Source organism: Sorghum bicolor, chromosome 7 (genome assembly GCF_000003195.3).
Source record: "Sorghum bicolor cultivar BTx623 chromosome 7, Sorghum_bicolor_NCBIv3, whole genome shotgun sequence".
Lineage (NCBI taxonomy): Eukaryota > Viridiplantae > Streptophyta > Magnoliopsida > Poales > Poaceae > Sorghum > Sorghum bicolor.
The window spans coordinates 59,647,259-59,659,195 of NC_012876.2; the positions used below are offsets into that span (position 1 = coordinate 59,647,259).

The window sequence follows — 11,937 nt, forward strand, 5'->3', positions numbered from 1 at the left end:
GCATATAATGGTCAAATTAAATGATTTAATTGGGGTACCAAACAAAAATGTGTAAAGGACACCAGTTTTTTTTTCCATGCCGGCATAATGGATCTGCAACAATTAAAAACTCAATACAGGGCTGCCCAAGCCTCTCAAGCCGAATCCATCCTTGTAGAACATGCTCAAACTTGTCATGAGTTGTTAATGTTGATATCCAAGTCCGATAGCATGCTAGCTAGCTCCCCCTTGCGATACAGCTTCACAGTATCTACAACATAAGAATATGGCGCTGACTTTAGTAACAAACTACAGTTTTCTTTTCTTTTCTTCAATAGAAAAACAGGGTACTGTGATTTTAGTAACAAGCTAGGGAAACACTAATGTCCAGTATCTGCTGCCTTTGCAGCATGCTCTGGCAGATGCTAACTGCTTAGGAAACACATGTAATTCTCGCAGAGTCACAGCCCACCTTGTAATGCAGATGCAGTCATAGCGTAGCTATACAAAGCAAAGCTTGAAGATGGATGACCTATTTGCTTCCATTATAGTCCTAGAGATGGCAATTTGCTTTCATTATCTTTCTAGTGTTGTGCATAGAAGAAATTTAAGATGGAATGGCCTTTGCTTTAATTATCTTCCTAGTGTTAGAAGAATATGCATCTTTGGGTAAGTTGAATTGCAATTGACCTCTCAAATACAGGGGCAAAGCCATGTTTACTTGCCCAAGTGCAGATGCACCAGGGTGAAGGAAAAAAGTGCTAGTAGTTGACTCAATTTTACCATGTGGTACTTCTACAATTGCACATGTTTCACGTTTGAGGAAAATTGTATAGATTTCTTAATATACACAGTGGAGTATGCTTCTAATCTAGCTTCACCCCTGCTCATGTAGCAGGAATAGCTTGCACATGAAAAATATTATGAGGTTACATACACTCTCATTTAGTCTACAGGTGGACATCATCATTTGCCACATTGTATGTATTATATATGCAGTATAAAACTTAAAGATTGACAAGCATTCAACAAAGAACACATGTATAATACCTGTACAGCCACCAACATGCTTTCCACCTGGAATAAAACAAAACAATTATTTAAAGAATGAGTCATACAATGTAGATCAAAATAAGATACGTGCATGAATTAATTTCCATGCAGTAACAAACTATAAATGGGACACAACACACAAGTATTGGTATCGGCACTTAGGGGCACGAACTGTAAAAATCCCTACTTGATACGAAAAATCATTGAGTGATTTTGCTACCGAGTCATGAACAAAAGAAAAAAAAAAGCTAGGCTAGACAGTAAAAATGACAGTGAGAAAGGAGAAGTTGGCATACCGATGAAAACATTAGGAACAGTAGTCTGTCCAGTCAGCCTCTCTAATACCTTTTGTAGTTGTGGTCCTTGAGCACCTGAAAGGGATTAGCTATCAGTTGCATAAGAACATCAACATGAAAATTGATATAGAATCACTACATTACTACACTGTTTCTTGTTTTCAGTACGAAATATCTACCAAAAAATCACAAACCTTCAGGTCATGGACTTAGTAAAACACAAAAACACAAGCATAGTGAGGGTACATTTAGATATGCTGACATGGCCAGCTTCACTAGCACACTCAAAACGCATAGGAATATAGAAAAGTATGCTGAAGTCCCTTGTGCCTATGAGCATGCCAAATGCATTGTCTGGTACGAGTAAAACAAGTCTATGCAATAGTTCAAGCTACTGTTCAACTGGTAGTGCTTTTGCATGTTATAGGATTTGTAGCTGATGGTGACGAAGAAGAAAATCAAATGCAACTATGAACATGTGGGTTCTGAAAGACCATATAACTGGTTGGCAAAGTGGAGAATGAGAGGAGAGGAGCCTGAACAAAAAACTGTGTATGACATTCAAACACATTCCATGAGGCACAAAAACAGTGCACAACTACCACACATTTATATCACACAGGGTAAAAAATGGGTTTGGCCATAGCACATTTGGCCAACTGAACATGAAAGGCAGCATCAAATACGCGGGTGTTGATGGTGTCCATGGTAGGACAAGGAGAATCACAAGCCACAAGACATCGATGCTCATTTCTGATGGGATGTTGTGCTTTCACAGGTTCAGGCTAGGTAAATTTCAACCTACACCTGATATAAAGCTTTGGCAATAGAGATTGTCAATTGCCGATGGTGTTGGGTGTGCAAGAGCACCTTCTCATGTTTGTATATACTTGATAAAACATTTATAGGGATGCAGCTAAAGAAACCATAGAGTTTGAACAGCAGAAAACATCTCCATCTCAAAGTCACAAAAATGATTCAGTAACATTGCCACCTGATTGCCCACGGACATGGGGTATAGCACGGTAGGACAATCAATGGTAATGATACACGATTTCATATATGACAGCCCGTAGTGAATCTGAATTAAAGAGTGGTATTCAGCTCAGTTCCAGAGAGAGTACATGAAGGGGAAAAGGGGACGAACCGAGATGGTCGAGCTCGATGACGTGGGGCTGCACACCGATCCGCTTGAAGAGCGCCTTCACCTCCATGGAATATCTGCCGACGTTGAGCATAGCACGGAATCAGTCAATCAGATGAGGTGACGGCGAATCGAAGCTAACAATGAATGAATGCTAGGTTTGGTTCAGTTGGGGCTATTAATCTTACGAGCACCATGACTTGGAGTAGATGACAACGGGGTTGTCGGCCACCGTCTTCTTGACGGAATCCTCCATCCGCGAACCGAAGGAAGAGTCCGGTGATGGAGAGGAGGAGGAGGAGGAGGAGGCCCTGGCGGCGACGGCCCTGGCGCGACGTGCGGCGAGGGACATGCGGGGCCGAGATAGCAAACAGGGGAGAGAAAGCGGAAGGCCAACGGTGGCCGTGGGAAGGCGGCAGAGGGCCATGCCCGACTGCGGCGGCGGCATCTGAGCCCGGCGATGGCCTGGCGGAATCTCCCTCGAGTCCTCTCGATTGTGTCTCCTCCGGCCACGACACGCGACCCGACTCTGATTTTTTTTTCTCTTTTGAGCAACAACCCGACTCTGAATGGGATTGGATGGATCCCCTTCGTGGGCTGGGCTTTGAAGCCCCCAAAGCATTCCTCATCCACAGCACTAGGCCTCTAGCCCAGCCCGTGCAAAGTTTTGATTTTTGTGAAACTTCTGCATAACAGGTCGTGATTACTATGTGTTTTTCAATGGACCGTAAAAACGATCCACAGCTGACAGCATGACCCAGGCCCGGCCCTGTCAATTTATAGATTTGGAGCGAAGCTACCACGATGGATCCCTTAATACAATTCTAATAATCTCGAATAATATTATAATGATGTTTCTAATAAGTGTATATATAAAAAAACATTCTTATGAAACAAGTGCTTATATTGCTCTTAAAAGATTTATGAATAGTCTTTGTGATTCTTTCAAGAACTCTATCCTTCTTTTTTTCTCACTTCCGGATGCATATTTTTTGGGCAAGCCTGTTCGTTGGTCTCAAATATCATGGCTGAAATATGTTGATTTATTGTGAGAGAAAAATACTGCTGACTAGCAGAAAGTAGTATGTAATTAAAAAATGCTGACAGCTGCACTATATGGAATTCCTAAATCCCAAATCTAAAAGAGGATAAAGATTAAATAATAAAGATTTTGGGGTGATTAGAGGGGCTTGGCCGCTTAGAGCCAAGGGCCAACTTCTTACCTCCGTACACGAAGAGTCAAAGCCAGAAGCGACAATGGATGGAGTCAGTGCCCGCTCACACTCGTACGAGACGAGACGGGAGTCGCGATTCGCGAAGATCACTGCTCGCAACTCAAGATGGCAACGGGTACCCGAAACCCGAGTACCCGACGGGTTTTACCCGATAAAGAGACGGGTATGGAATGAATTTTCTACCCGTGGGTATGTTATTGGGCAAGATCCTATACCCATCGGGTATGCGGGTACGGGTGTGGGTGTTTACTACCTATACCCGCCTACCCGCGGGTAAAAAATACCCGTCAAAATAACTAACCACCCTTGTTATTTTAGCCTATTTTGGTCTAAATCCAACTAAACTCCCCTAATATATATGTATATGAATTTGATATTGTCATATGAATATTAGTTTGTAACTTGTTGGAGGCTTAGTATGATTTTCTTTGTGTAAATATATGATATTTATATGTAATTTTCGGGTATACTAGCGGGTGCGGGTTACCCGTCGGGTAGAAATTACCCGCGGGTGCGGGTATGGAATCATTTTCCTACCCGTGTGCGGGTACGGGTAACCCGACGGTTAAAATTTAGACTTCGCGGGTGCGGGTGCGGGTACGGGTGGCCACTACCCGTCGGGTACGTACCCGTTGCCATCTCTACTTGCAACCTCGAACGGAGTCGTGACCCTGCGGTGAAGGGCACGGGAATCGGCGAGTCACAGACGAGGAAGCGGTGAAAACGAATTAGATACGGACGGATATCATTGATATTATATTTGTTTTCATATTTTTGGTCGGATTTGGATTCGAATACGGATAATGTTAACCATGTCGGATAAGATAGGATTAGATGTCGATATCATAAATATACGATAACGATATCGGATGTTGAATATTCGGACCCGGATACAGACAGATCTAAATTTCTTTAAACGAATTCACTCTTAAATACGGTCAGAAAATATATGTACCGTTTTCATCCCCACACGGAGTCAATCTCGTACGCCTTGTTCAGCTATTCCTTATGGGCCATAGAAAGAAGGAAACACTACTACTACCTACATATTTGGGGTTGGGCCCCCTGGCCTCAAGGGCCCAGTGCGGCAGCCCAGCTCGCACCCTCCAGGGCCGGGCCTGGCATGACCAGTAATCTATGGGCCTGTTTAGTTCATGTCGTACTGTGCTTTGATAAACATTCAAACTATGTCTGTCGAAAAAAAAAGCTTACAAGCACAAGCAGCTGAACTTGGCGTCCTTGTGCGGTTGTGCCAGATGTGCTGGTCATGTGCGAAAAAAGAAAAATAAAGGTTAATACTGGTTAGGACATGCCTTATAGAAACTAGCTTCCTTGTGCTAATACGTGCTCGCCAAGTGTTTAATATGGAGCATCAAACAAAAATAAGGTTCGCCAAGTGTTTAATATGGAACATAAAACAAAAATAAGCAGTGTTTTTCTCACACAATAAATTAGCAACAGTAATTTCAGCCATGACTTTTCAGACCAGCGAACAGAAGAGTACATTTCATAGAGGTCCTTATAATAATAATCTTTGTGAGATGTATGTCATGAATATATCTTTATCTCTACTTTTCTATCTTTACATCTAGAGGTTTAGTTGGATTGATCCCCGCATGTCAATAAATCGAATAGCCTTTTTAACTCGATTTGTTCATCATAGCTCATGTGAATATAGGTCAAGGCACATAGTTCATGTAAATACATATCCTATTTTCTTCCTTGAATCCTAATTTCATATGGTAGAGATTCATGCTCAAAATTGCATACATTGGGTGTCTACATATAGTTGGTATCTATATCTACTTCTATATATCTATATCGATGTATTCTATATCTATGTCTATATCGTATATTTAACTAAGAAAATGGGTAACGTTAATGTTGATATCTGATCGCATTTACAGTAAAACCGAACAAACATGCAAGCAATAAGAAAAAGTACACTTTGAGAATTAAAAAAAAAGTACACTTTCTGATTAAAATGCGAATAACAGGCATGTTAACGTTTTTTCTTAGCTGGCATAAGTAGCAAGGCCAGTGCCGCACTACTGATCATAACCTATATAATTGGGGGAAAAAACAGCTCATCTCCATCCACATGAGCGCTCACCTCAATCAGTAACTGATGATCAATGGAGCAAGCCAGGTATTGATGATAGATCATGCATGGATCGGAAAATATATACTGATAGAGTCACTAGGCTGCCGGGTGTGACGCATGACAGTTTGCACTCTCACGTACCGAAGGCAGTTTTACGAAAAACACTGTACTAGTAGCTATATAAAAGATGGAGATATGGAGAGTTGGGACCTGCTGGAGTGGAAGCACAGCCAGTCGTACACGATGGCCACCACCTGCAACAAGATCGCATCATTTCCAGCCTCACAACAAGTCCCAGCTACATACATAGTAGTATATACGAATCGGAGCATAGATAATTATCTCATGCATCCTCTGACCATATCATGTGGATGACAGAGAACGATGACGCGGCCTGAGGGCTAGGCGGTTTCGTCCGTTACTTTCACGGGTCCTTGGCTGCTGCTGCTGTACTCTCTTTGTCTGATCGAGTGTCTCGTGAACTCTGTTTGTCCTGGGACAGTTTGGCACTCGTCGTCGTGTGTAGACTGTAGAGGCAAGACGACGCTCGTGACGCATCAACATGCAATGCCTTCAGGCGCCACACCGCCCTCGTAAATAAAATTTTGTTTCACTTCACGCGCGCCTCGCCAAAAAATTCAGTGCAGTACGTCTGGCTGCAGTCGCGCAAGATCTCGACTCCCTTGATCTGTTGATGGGTCCGGCGAATCCGCTCTCGGGATGAACGGCTTGCATGCATTGCAGGGCCGCCGCCGTGGTCACGGGTCGGAATCCCACGCGCGCCCGGGGTCGTCCAACCGTCCAAGCCGTGCGCGGGAGTAGAGTACATTACACACATCTTCCTCTGGCACACTCCCTCTCGAGCTCCTTCGCTTCACCACAATGGCAACCACCACTACTACTGTCACGGAAGAACCGAACAATGCCGACGACGACGCATCATCGCCTCCATCTCCGACGACGTCTCCACCACCCAACAACAAGAAGAAGGTCACGTACGAGCTCGCCGCGCGGAACATCTACTACGCCAAGCCAGCCGCCGCGCCGCGGTCGCTCGTCGCGCATCTCCTGAAGCCGTGCGGCGCGTCCCCGGCGCCGCCGGACTACATCCTCCGCGACGTGTCCCTGACGGCTCGGGCCGGGGAGATCCTGGCCGTCGTGGGTCCGAGCGGCGCGGGCAAGTCGACGCTGCTCGACATCCTCGCCACGCGCACGGCGCCGGCGCAGGGGCGGCTGCTGCTCAACGGCGCGCCGCTGCGGTCCACGTCGTCGTTCCGCAGGCTGTCGGCGCACGTGCCCCAGGCGGACGTCGCGCTCGACCTGCTCACCGTCTCCGAGACCTTCGCGTTCGCCGCGTCGCTGCTGCGCCCGGACTCCGCGTCCGCCGCCTCGGCCGCGGTCGCCGCGCTCCTCGACGACCTCAGGCTCGCCCACGTCGCGCACACGCGGGTCTCCCCCGCGCGGCTCTCCGGCGGCGAGCGCCGGCGCGTGTCGATCGGTCTCGTCCTCCTGCGCGACCCCGCGGTGCTCCTCCTCGACGAGCCGACGTCCGGGCTAGACTCCTCGTCGGCGCATGTCGTCGTCAGCTGCCTCCGCGCCGTCGCGGCCGCCCGTGGCACCACGGTGGTGCTTTCCATCCACCAGCCCAGCGCGCGCCTCCTCTCCGCTGTGGACTGCCTGCTCCTCCTCTCCCGTGGCACCGTCCTCCACCACGGTTCCCTCGCGTCCCTCGACGCCGCCCTCCTCTCCCACGGCCTCGTCGTCCCCGCGCAGCTCAACCCACTCGAGTTCGCGCTTGAGGTCCTCGACCAGCTCCCTCATCCCACCACCCCCTCTACCCCTGAACCCAAGACGACGAAGACGACGCAAGAACTCAACTCGCCGTCGTCGTCGTCGTCTACTGGTAGTTGTTCGCCGTCGTCGAGGCTGCACGAGCTGGTGGTGCTGTACAAGAGGGCGTGGAAGGTGGTGTACCGGAGCAAGCAGCTGCTTCTGACAAACTTCCTAGAGGCGGTGCTGGTGGGCACGCTGCTGGGCACGATCTACATCCACGCAGGCTACGGCGAGGCCGGCGCGCACAAGCGGCTGGGCCTGTTCGCCTTCACGCTCACGTTCCTGCTGACCTCCACCACCGAGACGCTGCCGACGTTCGTGACGGAGCGGCCCATCGTCCTGGCGGAGACGGCGGCGGGGCTGTACCGGCTGTCGTCGCACGTGGCGGCGGCCACGCTCGTGTTCCTGCCCTACCTTCTCGCGGTGGCGCTGCTCTACTCCGTGTGCGTCTACTTCCTCGTGGGGCTCTGCTCGTCGGCGGGAGCCTTCGCGGCGTTCGTCCTGGTGGTGTGGGCGGTGGTGCTGACGGCCAACTCGTTCGTGCTCTTCGTGAGCTCGTTCGCGCCGGACTACATCGCGGGGATGTCTCTGGTGTCCGTGTCGCTGGCGGGGTTCTTCCTCTTCTCCGGCTACTTCCTGTCGCGCGGGAGCATGCCGTCGTACTGGGTGTTCATGCACTACGCGTCGCCCTACAAGTACGCGCTGGACGCGCTGCTGGCGAACGAGTACACGTGCGCCGCGAACCGGTGCTTCGGCGGCGTGGTCGGCGGCGGCGGCGCCGCCGACGGCAGCGAGTGTTTGGAGACTGGGCGCGACGTTCTGGTGGAGAAGGGGCTCACGGCAGAGGAGCGGTGGACCGGCGTGCAGGTTCTGTTCGGCTTCTTCCTTCTGTACCGGGTGCTTTACTGGGTGGTGCTCAGCCGGCGAGCGTCCAGGGCTAAGAGATGAGAATTGAGAAGATGAGGTCTCAGCGGCCGCCGGCCGGCAAACATCGGTTGCGCTTGCCTGACTGTACGTGCGTGTGAACACGTGCATGTACGCATGCAAACAACTTTAGCCAGCAGAGGTATGTCAAATTGCCAACTTTGGAGAAGGCCATGAAGAAAGGTGATATTAACTAGTATGTAGTAATTACGCTGTCATATACTGATGTAAATTGTGAAGATAAAACTCCTTTATAAGTGTGATGATATGATCGATGGATGGGTGAACAATGTGTTGACTTATCAAATATATAAATTTTGTCTTTCTTGTTATTAATTGATTGATTCATTGATTGGGACTCGGGTCTGATGAGTCGTATATATATGAATATATATTTATCTATGATGGTTGGAGTTGTTAAAGATAAGTTTTATCTTTATGTTAATTTTATCTGATCTTTGTTACTTGTATTTTGAATCTGTTTGGCTGCATGTTTCATCTGCCTATATTTTTCTAAGAAAATGAGTAAAGTTATTTTTCATCTCTGGTTGCAAGTAAAACCGAGCAAGCACGCAAGTAATAAGAAAAGAAAAAAAATACACCTTCCGATATCAAAATGTGACTAGCAGACATGTTTTTTTAGCTGACATAATAATAAGTATCAAGCACAGTGCTGGCGCTGTTGATAACCATAATTTGGAAAACCCATGTCATAATCCATCCACACCACACGACGGACGGACGGATCACACACAATCAGTATCTGATCAATGGAGCAAGGTATGTTTTGGTGGATCATGCATAGATCGGATAATATACTGATAGACTCACTATATATGCCGTTGAGTGTGACACATGACAGTTTGTATTACCTATAAAAAACGCTGTACTAGTAGCTATATAAAGATGTGGAGAGAGATGCATGGCGAGTTGGGACTTGCTGTGGGAGGTTGAAGCACAGCCAGTCGTACACGATGGCACACCTGCAAATATGCTAAATGCAACAAGATCGCATCTCTCCCAGCCTCACAAAAAATCCTAATTCCTAACTACTACATGGTATACACGAATCGGAGCATGCATAGATATAGTTATCTCATGCATGCATATCTGACAGCTAGCTAGAACGATGATGCAGATGGCTAGGCGGTTTCGTCGGTTACTTTCACGGGTTCTTGGTTGCTGCTGCTGTCGCATGTAAACCCTCTTTTGTCCTGGGATAGAGGGCAAGACGACACGCGTGACGCCTGATCATGCATGCCTTCAGAGCCACACCCACACATGACACACCCCACACCGCGTTAGTTTCACTTCATGCGCGCCTCGGGAAAAAAATTCAGCGCAGTTGGCTGCAGTCGCGAAGATATCGGGAGCTGGTGCCGAGCATCCGTCAATGGCGGCCATTCGCTCGCGATTCATGGAAATGGGACAAGCAGAGGAGGAAGGGGGAAGTACAAATGCGCGCGCGGTGATCGCGGGTGGGCTCGGCGTTGCGGTCGGTGGTCGGAAACTCGGAATCCCGTCCGGATTCCTGAGCAGCAAAGCAGGAAGGATGGGAGAAGGAGATCGGAGCCGGCGGGGCGGGAGGTAGAAGATGACGGGCGGGCCCCGCTTGTCGGTGGCGTGGCATGGGAGGGAGCTGACGGTGGGGCCCGCGTGTCGGTGGCGTGTGAGAGGGGAGGCGGGATGGGCTGGCTCCACGCCACGCGGGGAGAGAGGGGGGGCGCGGGTGGAGTGGGCCGGATGAAACGGGTCAAGGTTCAAGCGGAGGCGGGGAGAGGGAGGAACTGGGCTCCTGAGCGGGCCGGCGCGGCTTCTGGGCTGGGGCCCACGGGGAGAGGGAGTTGTCGGCCTTGGTCTATGGGAGAGGGACGGAGGTGGGCTTGGGGAGCTTTCGGCCCAGGTGGAGAGGATGGTTGGGACAAAATGGAAATGAAAGTTTCTCCAAAAAAAAAAGGGAAACGAAAGAGAAAGGAAAGAATAAAGGAATTTGGTCTGAGATTGTTTAGATAGTTTTGGCCCACCAGGTTTTATAATTCTGCAACTAATTTCTAAACCTATTTCAAAATAGATTTCAACAAATTATATTTTCAATCTTTTTTTCAAACATATTCTTAAACCTCGTTTTGTGTACTGTTTAACATATCTTTGGAGAAGTTATTTTGAGATTTTTTTAAGGCTCTTGTAATATTTTTTTGAACCTTGTTTTCAATGACCACTTTAAATATTTTGAAGCCAGATTTTTCAACCAAAATAAAGTATTTTGATACCCTTTTTCAAACATAATTTGTAACATATTGAAAATACATTTTCAAAACTCAAATTCGAACCATTTTGAAAACTAGATTTTAAAGCAATCTTTCAAACTTTTACTTTAGAAAATAGATAACATCTATTTGTGAGGCTTAGTCAGATTGTGTAATTCGTTTTTCACTGAATAAATAAATATAATCAGCACGAATGCAACGTTCCTAGGGAAAAAATAATTAGGAAACATTTGTTAACTCATTTCTTATTTTACCAAATTGATAAACAAACTAAGGTAGGAATGTTTCATAAAAAATAAATAATTTGGCATCACTACTAATGTGACATCCTCAAAATATTAGAGGCCTAAGTAAGGTATTACAAAATTAATTGTGCTTGATTATACTTTTAACACATTTCAGCATCTTCCTAAGTTTTTTTAATAAAAAAAATCAACATACAAGGAATTTTGTATTACGATAAAAGTTCCTAAAACTCTCAGCAGTGTTTTCTTAAAGCTGAGTGTTCCATATTTGCATATCACCAATTTGAATGCACGTGCACACCTCTTGGCTTCCGGTTCTTTAGAAAAGGAAAAGAGCAATTCCATTCATTATATGGGCTGATGAAACGCTGGAATTTTTGGGCCTATCTGTTTTGCTTCTTTCCCTTCCCAGGCTAAAATCGGGATCATATTACTAAAATTTTTTGAGGAAAAGAGCAATGCTAAAAAGTTACTAAACCATTTGTTGTAGGTGCTGGATTTGGATTAAAAAAATATACAAAATTAAATAAATGAAAATATGCTTTAAGATTTTTATTTCTTTTGTGGACCAAGAACTACTTAAATACAACTTTTTTAACTTGTATATGCCTAAAAAGAATTAATTAGAAAAAATGTTGTGAGATGGATGAATTAGATGATGTGAAACTACCTTTTCGTGGTTTCATGTTCGTCGGTAAAATATTGTGATTTTGTGGTGTGCTGTTTGGCTGTGATTTTTCTAATTCTCTTCAAAATAAGAAAGAGTTCAATATACCAAACACACCCTTAGATGGCAATATAGGATCCTAGGATTTTTTTTTTGGAAATACAAAAATGTAAACGCGCTGGATGTGAGG

General features: G+C 46.5%; 2 protein-coding genes across 2 annotated transcripts; one reads left to right on the top strand and one right to left on the bottom strand.

Moving 5' to 3' along the window:
• On the bottom strand, window positions 6-2,920 carry LOC8056920 (monothiol glutaredoxin-S10). The gene is made up of 5 exons (XM_002445613.2): window positions 2,661-2,920; window positions 2,476-2,549; window positions 1,329-1,403; window positions 1,030-1,056; window positions 6-250 (listed from the first exon to the last, which is right to left on the bottom strand). Exons 1-5 carry the CDS (start codon window positions 2,918-2,920, stop codon window positions 174-176), a joined length of 513 nt encoding a protein of 170 aa, XP_002445658.1. The 3' UTR covers window positions 6-173.
• LOC8056921 (ABC transporter G family member 4) lies at window positions 6,335-8,968 on the top strand. The gene has a single exon (XM_002444495.2). It carries the CDS (start codon window positions 6,694-6,696, stop codon window positions 8,590-8,592), a length of 1,899 nt encoding a protein of 632 aa, XP_002444540.1. The 5' UTR covers window positions 6,335-6,693; the 3' UTR covers window positions 8,593-8,968.